The 15,483-nt window shown below is 38.1% G+C and overlaps 1 protein-coding gene across 3 annotated transcripts in view; it reads right to left on the reverse strand.

Moving 5' to 3' along the window:
- Nucleotides 1-15,483, reverse strand: part of ANO3 (anoctamin 3) — a 137,649-nt gene that overhangs the window by 26,205 nt on the left and 95,961 nt on the right. For all 3 annotated transcript variants that reach the window (XR_004409131.2, XM_033006938.2, XM_033006936.2), the window contains exon 14: nt 11,749-11,809. Coding sequence is in view for 2 of the 3 variants with exons in the window: in XM_033006938.2 (XP_032862829.2) it covers nt 11,749-11,809 (61 nt within the window). In the remaining variant the exon portion in view is untranslated. The remainder of the gene's footprint in view (nt 1-11,748; nt 11,810-15,483) is intronic.

Genomic DNA, 15,483 nt, shown 5'->3' on the forward strand with positions numbered 1-15,483 from the left:
CTCACTAAGTGTACCGTAGGAAGCTCTGCGATAATAAGAAGCTATCTCTTGTTAAATTAATAGTTGCATAGTACATGGAACAATAGTTTCTACAGTTTACAGAAAACAGTCACCCTTCTGAAATACCAGTTCGAAGACTTTCAAAGGATTAAGCAATCAGCCCTGCCTACCCACTTCACCATAAATACTGCAATTTCTGTGGACTCTGTAATGACAGAGCTCGGTCACGACAGCAGTGGAGCAGGGCAGGCTGCTTTGCAGACGGGCCGGGGTGCAGCACAGGGGGGCCCCACCCCACCTCACCCCACCTCACCCCACCTCACCTCGCCCGCCCGGCGTGTCCCTGACCGCTGTCACGCTGCCACGTTTATCATCCCTGCGCTTCCCTCTTCCCCCCAGACTAATTGCACTCTGGGCCACAGTGGTATTTCAACAGGTTCTTGAATATTTTGTAGAGCTCAAAGGTAAGTCTGACGCATTTTTTTATGCTTATCGGTGGATCTGATTAATAATCACTGTGTTCTTTTTATATAGTACTTGGGAAGGCAATCAGTGCTGTTGTAGACAAATTCTACTTAGAGTGTATTTCTGAGAAAATAATAGAAAAAAATAAACATTTTGTGATTCAAACATTAAGGCAGGGAAATAGCAACCATAAACAACAACAGTATTTGACTCAAATTCATACTTTTCTTTAGTGTGTATTTATGGTCCTTATCAAGCAAGTATAGAATTTCTTTCAGACTCACTTCACAGCCAATTTCAAATGCTGGTGGAGTGAAGGTGGTGAAAGGAAGTATTCTATGTATGCTCCTTTACACTAAATTTCTGTAAAGGAAGGTATTACTACCTTGTCATTGCTTCTGCTGAGTTTAGTTATATGGAAAATGGGCAGGAAATACACACTTAGGAAGCTCAGACAGTGCACTTACACTTGTCAGGTTGCTAGCTAGTAACAGAGGGGAAAAATTAAATTAATTGTAGAATACAATTCATATTTATCTTGCTCTTTATAATTCATAAAAACTTACAAATTCTATCCCCAGTACAAAAATTAAAATACTTTTAAGCTTGAAAACTTAATATTCATTGCTCATTAAATTTAGAAGTTTCTCATCCTTGGACAGCAATACGAATTTTAGAGCAAAGAACCATGGGAGCAAAACTCCAATACATTTCTGGTACCATCATTTGCTATTATTTCTTTTGGAATTCTATAAGATAAATTCTCTATATAACTTGCTCTATATTTGTTTCACCTGTTTTTGGATCACTGATGTAAAGGTAAAAATAATCTGCTTTATGAGGCTTAAAAAGCATGTGTGAAAACTCTGCAAATATGAGTGTGTTACTCCAGACCACAAGAAACAAAAGTTCCATTAGTAATTAGCTAATCGTGTCACTGGTTACTACGCAAATTAAAGTACTTTTTAATTACTACTGTAAGGGAGGGAAATGGTGCAAGGCTCAATTTACTGGCATGCAAAAGAATCTTGATCCTTTGAATTTACAGTTCCGAAGATTGTATTATTGACCCATATGAAGAAGTTGACATGATTATTTTCTTGACAGTTGCAGGGGTTTTGCAGACATTATTCCCATCATTGGCAGGTGCTGGGTTGTGTTCAGAAAATACATATTGCAGTTACTTTATCATGCCAAAAATACATCTTAAAATACTTAATATACCACTGGATACACATCTATATGAAAATTAGCATATAATAATTTATCAGGACATTTTTTATTGTGTTGCAGAAATATTCAGTGCAAATCTGAGCAGTTTAAGGAAAACATAAAGCCAGAGGCAGTATCAGTGCAACCTTCATGGTGAAGTCCACAGACCCGGGGGAGGTTGCTCTGAATGGGACCAGGGCTTCACCCACAGTGTAGGTGTGCATATGTACATGTATGTATTCTAGTAGCTTCATATTGAATACTTTCTCCTGTAAAGCAGCTTTAATCTTTACTAATAACTGAGTGACAAGGATTCTCGTAGCCTTTTTTCAATTGAGTTCAATTAAAACAGAGAAGTCTGTACGATATAGAACAGCCACCTCCTCAGCCTGGCTGTACCTAGGTTAGCATTATAATCCACATCAGGAGTGTGCTTTTCAAGTCCCCTGATCACCTCCACTTGTTGCCCTTTGGCTTACACCACTGGGCACTCCTGTCAGTAAACTAAGGAATGTGCTCCAGAAATAGCCTAACGTAGGCCAGCTCCTACAGGGTGCTCAGTCAAAGGGAAGAGATTGTGGTAATTTCAGAGTAAACCCCTCCAGAAACATGCGAAGAGTGGGTATCAAGTCCTCAGCACTTCTATAGGTCTCTTGCAACTGGGCTACACATTTTCCACTATGGATACAATCAGTGCATACTCAAGTTCACACTGGAGGGCCATTTGTATGAGAAACTGCATTCACTCTTGGTGAATTCCTCGAATAAGAGCCACTATGCATCTTTTCATAAAGCCATGCACCAGAGCAGAAATTTTAGCCTTTCCCTTTTTGGAGCTGGCTTTGTTTTTTTTACCGAGATGTCTTAGGTCTCAGGTGAAATTTGGCTCTAGCAGCACAGAAACAAATGCAGAGTGTAAAAACCATGGTGGTGACCACCCTATGTAAACACATAATTTTTCATGCCAGGAAAGGGTAGAGCTAATCTAGGTAACTGAACTGAAGTTTAATCCCATATCTATGTCATTTCTACTTATTTCAGGCTACGCCTCCTGCACTGATTTCCACTGAGCTTGTACTGAGTAACATGAATACCAGTGCATCAAAAAATGAGTATATTTTTTTCATTAATAATCTGTTCATAGCTTCTTAAACACTTACTTGACAAGGTAATTTAAGGTTTGGGCTCTTCTGTAAATTTAGCTAATTTATAGCACTGCTGGTTTACTGCAACAGCACTATTTGCACACTAAGCTGTAAAGGCAACAAGTATCTTTGAAGAACTTCAGTGTTTTTCTAAACTGTATGAACATTAATGTTGCACTAGAAAAAGAAGAGTTAATTAATACACATGAAAGCATTTCCAGGAAGCAATTCATTACAGCCTGAGAACTACAGTACACAATTTTCAAAGCAAGGAGCTTTCTTTTCTATGGTCCCCCATGAAGAAGATTATATAAGTAAGCCAATCAGAAAAAATGACAAAGAATTTGTTCAGCAAGGACACTAACTCCTTTGCACACTGCTCTGTAAATTAAAATTACAGTTAAAGTGAACTGAGCATAATTTCCCCATGTAGTTTCGTTATAGTGAAGGGATAATGAGCAGTGTGACCAAACCCACCTTGTTCACTAATATGACTATTAATACAAGGAAGGAAAGACCATGCCACTGAATTAAACCAATAATATTGTTAAAATGAAAGCATGTGTTTGAGAAATCTGTAAAATACAACATGCTTATTTCTTCACTGTTTTGTCGTTATTGGTCCTAACAAATCAAAATTTAATATTCAGATTGCACAGCATTTCATAGTCACCTGAAAGACTATCACTCAAACTGTAAACATAATTGGAGCTGATAAATGTACTCTAAAGGGGTTTTCTTTAAGTTCCTTGCTTGAGGTCAAAGTGGTTATCCTAAGTTTGCCTGACACTCAAGCAGAAATTCTCTCTTATTTTTCACTAAATAAGTTACAAATGTTTCCCAAGCATAGGTCCTTCCTACCATATAACTGACTCTAACTTGGGAAATAAGCAATGTGGAGAAATGGAACATATGTTAAAAAGCAGATTAAATGGCACTTTATAAATACACATGCATTTCAAGGTAACTGTAGCACCTCGTAACCACAATAGAAATAAGAATAAAGCCAAAATGACATACTTTGACATGATATTTAATTGTCATCTACCCACTGATCTGTTCTGTTACTGTACATGCACTTCCCATGGCTCTGATGATGTTACATTAAAAGAAGCTAGCCTGGGGAAAATGCACAATTAAATGAAAGAAACTCACAAACAACCCAAACAAAAGAACAAAAACAGCCCTCATCCCCTAATCCCCCCCAAAAAACCCAAACAAAACACCCATGGGAAAAAGCATAATACAGTAGGAGGGGAGGCTGAATATGAAAGAAGTAGTTACTTTTTTCCAGGTGTGTATCTCCTTTCTTCAGATAGTAAGTTCCCACATGCATGAACACCTAATTAATTAGCTATGCTGAAGATGTAACATATTATACTTTTTATTATGCTGTCACATAAGAGGTTACATGTGGATATTAAAAACTGCATGATCTCAAACTGTCTCATATGTAGGAAAAACACACACTGCTCACCAAAACGCCACAGATATTCTGAACATTATAGCTGCTACAATCATGTGATTTCACAATGAGTTTTTCTCATCCTTCTCAATCTAACATTTGGAAAATTAATGAGTAATATACAGCTTCCAGTTTCCTATAGGAGAAAAAGTTTCCATACAAATTCAGCATCATCCATAACCCCTGGACTGATTTAGTTTTCAATTTGCCCTTGGCAGCATTCATATGACATTTACTGCTCTGGGTCACAAAGCATTATCCATAAACTTTCAGGGATAATTGTAACTATTATATTTCTTTGCAATGGAGCATAACTATTTAGCATGAGCTTGGAGTTGCTGCCTGCCCAGAAAACACTGCCTCAAGCATGCCATCCAAATATGTATCATTACCTCATACTATACCAAAGTGGTTTTGAATTATTCCCCTGAGTATGACTCCTGTTTACAGAACCATGGAATTTTCTTGTGCAAAAAGTTTTTGTTGATCAGCAATACTATTTTAGGTCATTCTTTAGGTCATTAACACTCAGGGCCGTAAAGTTCTCAGCATTGACACGTGGTGTGCTGGTGAGATTTCTCTAGGATAACATTCACTGTTTTTACCAGCTTCTTTGCATCTTAACTGAGTAGTTTTATTTTGCAAAATAAAATAATAGAAAAAATGGAATTTCTTACAGGTTCTGTATATAACAAAACCAACTTTCAAGTCAACACAATGCAACCCCCCTGTGGAATGATTTTAATTTTTCTGCTTGTTAGGCTGCAATGGAACAAAAGCAATACTGAGGGCAAAATAGCAGGTGAAAAAAATAATGAGTCAGTTGAAGATCACAACCAGTCTACAGTACAACCAACTTCACAGAGACTTGTTCTGTCTGTGACTACCTCCACAAATCCTTTTACTCTCAGTCATGCTGCACCAAGTGCCAAAGCCAAAGAAATTGTGACAAAGAGAACCAAGATGAGCAGTTGGCCGAACAGCATAGCCCCAAGGTCCACTGATGGCACCACTTTACCTTCAAATGTCACTATAGTATCAAAAGATGGAGTAAATAATTCTGCCACAAACTTCAACGCAATCCCAACATCTTTAGAGATGTTTACAACAATGCTTGACTTGTCTGCAATGAACAAAAGTGCTGCAGCTATTCCTACTTCCACAGTGACATCAAATAACTCCGCAGTCACCTACAGTACCACTTTGGCTGAGGCACGACCCAGCACTAATGCTTCCATTAACCTCACCGTGCTGTTCCCCACCAGTATCACTCCGACATCAACCACAGTGAAGCAGGACAGTCCTACAACAAACTTCAACCCCATTCAGCAGACAGAGCAGAAACATCATTTTAGCAACCTTTCTACTGCACCATCTAATTCACAAGATCCCAATGAATGTAAGTATCCAACTAAATTCCAACTGGATTAATAAAATTATAATGCTGAAATCAAACCTTTTGCCATTGAACAGGAGGCTTCATAAGAAATATGAATTAAGAGGTGACCTAGTACAGACTAAAACTAAAACTCATCCAAAATAAAAAGTATGTTTAAAAATTATTTGTTGTTTACTTGTTTGTTTAACACTTCCAAGAGTGGGGGAACCTAATGACAGGTACTTCCCATTCACACTGGAGTGGACCTATAAAGCAGATGTGTAGAAATAACATTTAGAATGTGTAACACATCAACTTACTTAAGTTCAGAAACTTTTGTGAACAAAGATGACTTCTCATAAATAGTTCCAAAGGAATTACTCATTGTGCATTTAATTACCAAGTTGAGTATGCGTGGGAAAACAAGGGAGCATAAAACTGTCATGGCACTTTTCTATCCTGCTGCTCTGAATCAGGTCGTCAGAAAAGAAAAGGAAAGATTAGAAGACACTAATTTTTTGCCATTAATTAGCTTTCAAGCTTTTAACACAGGGCTGAAAGGCTTATCCATCAAATCCAGTAGAGTACAGTTTGTACTAAGAACTGAAGGAGCATCAGACTTTCATGCTTTCTATCACAGTTATAATAATTACCATGTACCTGATTTTTAGATAACATGACTGAAAAGGAAAGCGGGTAGGAGAGCAAGTTCAGTTCCAAGAAAAACACAACACCTTGAAGAAAAGTTTTATGAGATCTGAGGAAAACCTTGGAGGAATGTAGTTATTCTGCTAACTGAACAGGTGCAAAAAAAAAAAAATTACTGGATTGCTCACCTTGCATACTCAAACACCATTAGTCTAAAACGTCATCAACTGAAATTCAGAGGCTACAATTTTAACTGTTGATTTAAACACTTAAAAATAATTGCATTCAAAGAGTGATTGTTTCTTTATTTAAATAAAAGAATAGAGGTTGTTTCTGTAATTAAACCTGGAGCCCTTTTTGACTAAAAACTCATTTAGCCTTCTTTTGTTTTAAACCTCAGTTATTTCCTTGAAAGTCAAGGATGGAGATGTCTGCTTTCTTTTACAGAGGCAGAGAGTTTCTGCAAGGAGGCTGGTTTAAGTCACATTCTGCAAAATGTTTCAGATCTTTGGTGAAAAGTCTCATTCCCAAAGCCCTCAACTGCTATAAAGCAAGAGTGAAGTATCTGATCTTACAGATTTATTGTTGTCATTCAACTGTCTCTTCTTTCTGTCTCTCCTAGACAAAACCAACAGAAGAGGAGTAATAGTTGGTGCCATTGTAGGAGCCATTTTGGGATCTATATTAATTGGTCTGATTGGGTATTTTATATGCATTAAGAAAAGGTCTGAGTCATTTTCCCACAGACGGCTTTATGACGATACAAGGAATGACCCAGGTAAGGAACTGCACAAGTGTCTTATGGACATTTTTTCTTTCTGCATAGAGTTGCTTAGTCTGGTCTTATTGAATTATCAGGAATTATATCATCGATTCTAGTCAAACTAGTTTTCAACCGACAGTACTTTATTATTTTTAAATTTAAGCTTATCCAATATTCCCCTTATACTCTAAGTCTCCTCCTTACAAGTTACTTTTTTAACCTCTGAAATATGAGGAAATATTATACCTAGTATCAGTGAACCTGTTTGAAGAATTGAGTGTGAGTTCAGAACTATAGCTCAAAAGCTCTCCTAAACTTTGGTTAACTGAGAAAGATTAGACTCCTTACTCATCCAACTTCAATTACAGGATGCAGGATGAAGCTATATCTGTTTTTAGGAGTAAAAATATTTTTAAGAGGTTTAAAAAGAAGGTTGCTTTTGTCTTCTCCATGAATATGTATAAACTTGTATTAAAGTATAATCACACATTCTCCAAACATTTGTATCATGTTCCCGGACTTTATTTTTAAATGTTTAACCGAACACTGAGAGGCTAAACACACTTTTTTGTCATATAAAATCAAATCAAAACAAACCCCTGGCAATACGCCTTTTCTGGCTGAAATGCAAGAGCTGAAAGCTGCCAGAACATCAGATTAGGAACTAGCTTTGAAAGTTGGCCACCCATGCAGTCCTGAACAGGCGTTACCAGGAGGACATGTGTTATCCTCAGAAGATCATAAATCAGGGCCTTCATCTTTTGCTCCCCCAGGAAAAAAAAAAAAATGAGGTTAACTGGATTGTGCTGTGACAGACTGCTGAACTAAACTGTGAGGTACCCAGTGTATGGGGGTAAGAATCTTTCAAGCAATATATAAAAAATAATTACATTATCCTTTCAGTTCTCCACTTAGACAGCTCACTTGGACCATACCATATGAGTTCTGGATGTGTGTCAGATGACAAAACCAGCACAGCAGACAACGCAGAGAAAGACAACACAGAGTGTCCATCTGATGGCATTCCTATGGCTGACATGTCACTGTCCCACTCTTCACCATAATGTTTGCTTCAGATTATGTTCTCACGTGTTATCTGTAAGGTTTCATTTTTTTCCAAAATGACCTGGCATCTGTTATCTTACAGCCATTACTGTGCAAACTGTTTCTGAAAGCAAGGGGAAAATCACAAGGTACATTGATACACAACAGGCAGGGCCCAGTAGCAGAGCATTACTCTTCTACTTTGTAATTAAATTATCAATTTACGGTTTTCCTGGAAGGACATTATAGTTGGTTTCTTAGGAATAATATAGAGAGATAGCACCCAGGTAAAATTCTGCCTTGGCTAACTTTTGTCAAGAATGCAGACATTGTAACAGAGAAAATTTTGAACCAGGTTGTAATGATATTTTATGCATCAATACAAATAAATCTGAAGTTTAACTACCTTGAGGTGAAACTCTTCTGCCCAGATATAATTCTTATCTGATAAATGACTCAGGGCATTATTTTTCCCACTCTGTATTTGTACTTTCCTCAGTGAATATGACAAAAAGAATTAGATTTACTTGGATTACTCAGAGGTTGAAGTTTGCTGGCGATAATGGAACTACTGAGTAACACGGACTACATTTAACTTTTGACTATGATGACACAGAGTTAAAATCATTATTGAAGGAAAAAAAAAGAAGACAAGCTTCTATTCCTCTGTCAAACCGATCTATGTTGTTTGCATTGCAGGCTAGATCTGTAGAAATGATGTAAAAGGTTTTGGTGTAGGTTATAAACAAGAAATATTTATGACATGACAGGAAAGGAATTATCTCTGCCATGTATATAGACATCCTAAAAAGCATCCTCCTGTTTTGTCCAGATAAAGAGTACAGTTATGGCAGTATAATGCAAATAATTGCAGAGTTTATCTGTTTGCAATAATCAGAAAGGTCTAAATAGAAAGAATGAAGAAATACATAGCTGTAAAGGCATAGAATAAACAAAATAAAGCACAGAGAAAATAACTACTCACATGGGATACATGCTTATTATTATCACTCTGTTAAAATGCATTATTTACTGTGGAGACTGTGGATCATGCTGATGTAGTTATCTCACTAGCTGGGTGTGAATGTTTCAACGAGTACCTATGTGAGTAAATTACAAGTATGCTCACACGAGAGACAGAAACACTGGCAGTCACACTGCAGATGAGTAAAATGGGTATTTACATCAAAGTTAAAAGATTGAAGAATTGAGTGCATGCATGCAGTGTTGCCATTACTACGGGGGTCAGTCAGGAAAACATAATGCTTCCCATCAAACCCAGAACCTGATTTCCCATGTGTTGGATAACAGACTGAAAATCGGAGAAACATTCACCTGTATTAGGTGAGAGTATCACTGCTACTGAAATTAAGAAAAATACAATGTTCAGCTTTCATCTTTCTTAGAATATATTATGCCATCTCTCCTGATAATGGTAAAGCAATACCACATAAGCAAAATTACTTCTTACACTTGAACCTTGGCTGCAGCTGCAAATCGAAAGAGCTCTCTTGAAGGAGAACTCGAAGATAGAGGTGAAGAGATGCTAAGAAACTACCAGCACTGTCTACACTGGTAACCATATAACCAAGTGTAATGTATTTAAGGAATTTATGAAACTAATCATTCGTAATTGCAAGGCTATAACATCAAAATTAGGAGCGAATGAAGAAATATCACTGAGGCAAGCACTCAAAGCGTGCCCTTCAGTTATATTAATATTGTGTTAATTTTTAACAATCTAATGATGATCTTTGTATGTATGTGCATGTTCTTATGTTGCCTATGCACCTCTTTGACGTTTTACTGTTGTTTGTATATTGTTTTCCGATTTTACCGGGCCAGCCTCCAAAATTTGTGACATTTGTTCATCCTTCACTTTAAGTTTGAATCATTATGCTTATTCATACATATTACATAAATAAAGCTGTTGTGTGCCATTTGATTCTATTTAAAAATGAAAAACTCTGGCTTGAATTCAGACAGTTGTATGTATGTGAACTGGTGTTAGTTTCTCAGGGTTTACGTAGACAAACATTTACACTGGTAAAATTAATTATCTCTTGTCCTAATACCAGACTTCCCTACTTTCCAGCAGCAAAATACTATTAGCTTCAGTGAAAGCTAATTCCATCAAGCATTTCATGCTGGAACCATTACATTGGTCTTGTATGGCACTATTACACTGACCTGCTAAGAGGGGAAAACTGTTCTAGTAACTCCTGTTCAACAGGGGCCTCTGTGGATATCACCCTGATTGGCTTTGTGCCCCACTACATGATGTATCTGATGTCAGAGTGAACATGAGCTACTCAGACTGATAATTTGAATATAAACAGTTAAATTGCAGTAAGCACTTAACATAAAATTCTTATACTTCACTCTAATTAGATCCCACAAAACCATTCTAATTTCTTCTGTAAGAATTCTATACAAGACTTGATTTTTATATTGACCCCAGATCAGTAAATTAACCTACATGTTTGCCTCTAAAAAGACTTCTGCCTGCATGATATAAAAATCAGGCTTAACGACATTTAAGATGCTAAAGAGTCATTAACATGAACAACTAAGCTGTGTGGTGTGGCTGACATGCTGGAGGGAAGGGATGCCATCCAGAGGGACCTGGACAGGCTGGAGAGGTGGGCCTGTGCAAACGACAAAGTTCAACAAGGCCAAGTGCAAGGTCCTGCACATGAGTCAGGGCAATCCCAAGCACAACTACAGACTGGGTGAGGAGTGGATTGAGAGCAGTCTGGAGGAGAAAGACATGGGGGTGTTGGTGGATGGAAAACCGTCTATGAGCCAGCAACGTGCACTCACAGCCCAGAAAGCCAACTGTGTCCTGGGCTGCCTCAAGAGAAGTGTGGCCAGCAGGTACAGGGAGGGGATTCTCCCCCTCTGCTCCGCTCTGGTGAGATCCCACCCGCAGTGCTGGGTCCAGACCTGGGGCCCCCAACATCAGCAGGACACAGACCTGCTCGAGGGGGTCCAGAGTTGGTGTGAAGGTGATCAGGGGGATGGAGCAGCTCCCCTGTGAGGCCAGGCTGAGAGAGTTGGGGGGGTTCAGCCTGGAGAAGAGAAGGCTCTGGGGAGACCTTAGAGCGGCCTCCCAGGGCTTAAAGGGGGAGACAGAAAAGATGGGGAGGGACTCTTTAGCAGGGGATGTAGGGATAGGACGAGGGGTAATGTCTTTAAAGTGAAAGAAAGTAGATTTAGATTAGACATAAGAAAGAAATTCTTTATTGTGAGGGTGGTGAGGCACTGGCACAGGGTGCCCAGAGCAGCTGTGGCTGCCCCCTCCCTGGAAGGGTTCAAGGCCAGGTTGGACGGGGCTTGGAGCAACCTGGTCTGGTAGAAGGTGTCCCTGCCTGTAACAGGGGATTGGGACTGGGTGATCTTTAAGGTCCCTTCCAACCCAAACCATTCTATGAATCTATGATAAAAGGTATTTTCACCCACTACTAGCACAGAAATTGAAGTTGATAAAAACAGGAAAAAAAAGTTTATGTGACAAAATCATAATCCTTCTTTAAATTTTATCAAAACCTATAATCTCCCCTTACCCAGTAATCATGTACAAGGGTCAGATGAACTAAAAATACAAAAGAATTAAAAATGTACTTACCCCAAATTGCCATGAAAATAGCAAAGAAGACAGTCCCTCCATTATCAAACAAATGAGTAACCTGAATAGAAAATAAATACATCAGGAAACAATAATATTGCTACCTTATATTTTGCCCCAAAGAATCCCAGAGTACAGAACTGTTGGCAGAAACTAAAAGCTAAGAATTCTAGTAAGAAGTCCTGCTTTGATGTTTCTTCTACCAGGGTTTGTCCTGTTCTTTCTGTATAACTCAAACTCTGGTTTTGCAGACTAGCACTTCATGTATCTCCAGTCTATTTGTTTCACAGACAGTAAGGGCTACTCTGTCTGTGTCTAAACAGGCTAAAAATTCTTCCAGAGTTCTTCTCATATGCTGGGTCAAAGTTAACCTCAAACTTTTCTATTTTAAGATTTATATAATCTTAAATAACTTCTGTCTTTTCACTTGTCTTCCTTTGTGTATAATTTAGTTAATGTCTCTCTTGATTGTATTTCCTTATCCTCCCAAGCTATCTTGTAATTCTTTGGCAGGTAAGAATAGTCTAAGTACAGTATTCTTTTTTAACCAGACATCTCAGCCTCTCAAGCTGTTGACATATTCTCCTTTTTAAAAGGATAGTGCCCCTAAGCTCCAACAAATACTAAATACATTCTAAATGCCACCACCCCCCAAAACATAATTCTGAATTGTGCACTTAATTTTTTCTCACAAATGCTCTCCTTTTTGTTGGATTTACACCTTATCTTACTCTTTGATATGGGCGGAACAGAATCCGACGCAAAGCCCAGGGCTTACCAATAGAAAGTAAGTAATAATTAGTTTTTGTATGCCTATGGATCACTGAGCATCTAGGTGGGTGAATTTGATGTCTCACTTGTTATGAAAACATCACAATTTATATTACAAAATTCCAGAATTTCTAATATTGAAACCATAATATGAAACAGTACTTAGGAAGCTGAAAGTAAGATCAATGTACTTTCAATAGATTTAAGGTCACCAATTTACATCAATGTAATTTATCCAGGGATAACGGTCCTACATTTCTTTTAGTGAAATGTAGTTTAATATGTTGCTAAGCATAGCACAGGCTTCAAGTTCCTATTTGGAAAAAAAAAAAAAAAAAGCATAAATCATTATAAAATAATAGAGCAGGTAATAGAGCAGGCATATATTGGAAAGAGGATCTGAAGACAGAGGAAACAGAAATGAAGAAGTGTAGCAAATGGCTTTCATTTGTATCATCCTAAACCATCCAGAAAATTTATCGTGATTTCCCACCCTTTGAAATAAGAGGATGTATTGAAATAGGATATTCTTGAAAAGACTTAATTCTCATTGGTTTTGACTCTGTTGCTGACTTAAGAACCAATTTTTAGGATTTTATCATGAAAAAACCCCTGACCTCATCCCCATGGAAGGGCATGGGTAACCAGATTCAGTTTTGCTGTATTGTGACCTTCTCTTACATCTGAAGTTACTCTGGCCAGCAAGAATGTTCCATAAATGGGTGTGTCTGGATACTGGGGCTGACAGCCTGCCTTGGGCAGGTTACCTAACCCGCTCCCGCCAGAGCTGCCTGCTGCAAGGAGAACTCATCCTGCTGACAGATGTTCGTTCTTCTAGAGGAGGCTAGCATTACTGCTTTTGCCTCGCAAATTAACAGAACTAACTCAGAAAAGCAGAAGAAGTTAATAGAAATTGTGCTGTTTACCTTTATTTTATTTCTTTTTGAGTAACGTTATTATAGCATTGTGAGAATTTATTAAAAAGACATACATTTTATCTGTATGTCAGTTCTGTTTTCTTTTATTAAGGTTCTGAAATTGAAATGGACTATTTGGTAGTGGATATCAATAAATCCAGTACATTCTCTGCACGAAACATACAGGGGGATGAGCTGCATATATAAATATGTCTTTTGCTTTGGTTTTCTTTTGCTTCCTAAAAGGAAAACACAAACATTACAGGTATAAGATTGAAAATGTGAGAGCTGAACAAAATCAGTCAAGAAATCTGATGAACATTTTAAATTTTGAATGTAGATCTGTGTGAGGATGCGATTTTGAATATTCCGCTCAGTAACGAGTGCATCTTTCCATGGAGATATAAAATGAACCTAACAAACAAACCTAACCCAGCAGAATTAATGTTGCTAAAACTAAAAAAATATGTATCTAAATATATATCTGGCTCCCCATCTAGTATTGTCTTTATAAAAACTGTTTCAGCACAACACTCAGAATGAAGATCTGAGCATCATAAAGGCTAAATGGATCATCCGAGACTGTGCTGACCAGCAGCCTGTAAGCAGAGGTGAAATATTGTGGGACTCTATGCTACTCCATTAGCATACCTGACTGATGCTCTCATCATCCTACAAGATGTCAAGCACTTCAAATCCACCCTGAATCACCAGGGCCTGAAGGCAAGGTGTGCTGGGCAGGGACCAGCCCAGGGAGCCCTTGTGCACCAATGCTAATCACCCACGGATCAAAGAGCCCATTTAATGCAGATGAGAATGACAGCCTAGGCATTGGGCAATTCAGATTACAAGTCAGGTATTACATGCCCTTCCCTTAAATTATAAACTTGACTTCAGTGTGGCATTTTTAAGTGGGAATGGAATAAAGAGGGAGGGGATGAAAGAAATGGGCAGTAACAAGAAGGAAAAAGACGTCTTTTGTATTTTGTCTCCAGCTTTACAAAAAATCTTGGCAGAAAAAAACATTTGAAGTATATGATTTTTCCAGCATTAGTTTGTTCTGTCTAAAGTGCTCCTCTAAAGGAAAACTTGGCAGATATTTAAGAAAGAAACCCTGACAGAAGTTTTAATAACATGAAATATGAGCACAAGACCTTATATAAGTGAGGCAGGTCCCAGGACATAAGCAGGTTTGCAGACATAAACTTCACTTAGAGGAACTAATTTTTCCTAATTAACTCGATGCTTATGTATTCATATGCAATTAACTATTTGAATGAATAAGGATTAAAACACTACTTCCAGAATAAGGGTGCTGGTGCCCAAAATGAATCAGAAATAGCTTCCCTTGCATATCAGCTTTTTGGTTGTGTGGAAGGTAGAAATAGAAGTTATGTTCCCACAGCCTCAAAACCAGAGGGAAATGATGGCAAGCTCCATCTCAGGAACAAGAAAGCAAGCAGGAAATGCCATTTTCTTTTCCCAGAGAGCAGATCTGATGCTTTATTTTAAAATATGTTAGTTGTACTTATTTATCTTACTAACAGTGCTTCAGAAAGTACAAAGGAGCAGTTGATTTGAAATCAGATCATAGTTTTCTGTCATTACAGATTGTTTTCATCACTAATTTGGGTGCAAACACAGTGGAAGTTCTGACACATGTTTGGGTATGTGCTGCTCAACTTGAGCAATGCGGTGGCAACCATCAGGATCACAAACCCTGCTGGAAACCAGACATTTCCTAGCAAGAGGGTAACAAGTGAAGCTGCAATGAGCTCTTTAGAGACAACACGGTGAGTGAAGGCATTACAGTTATAACCTCAGAGTTATAAAAAGCTTCGCTGAGCTTTTTTTTAATCCTCTTTTTTCTTCTTTGCCATTCAAGTGGCCAGATGGTAATCCCATTCCTTCCCGAAGACAAGTCTCTCTCTCCTCGACTTGGGGGAGAGCCAGAACAGACAAATCCTGAAAGGAGACAATTTTAGGTTGTTTCCTGTGTTCCAATCTAAGGTTGATCAGTTTTTCAGAGCAAAAGCATTGGCAGCAA

Source organism: Tyto alba, unplaced genomic scaffold (assembly GCF_018691265.1).
Source record: "Tyto alba isolate M040663 unplaced genomic scaffold, T.alba_DEE_v4.0 Super-Scaffold_8, whole genome shotgun sequence".
NCBI lineage: Eukaryota > Metazoa > Chordata > Aves > Strigiformes > Tytonidae > Tyto > Tyto alba.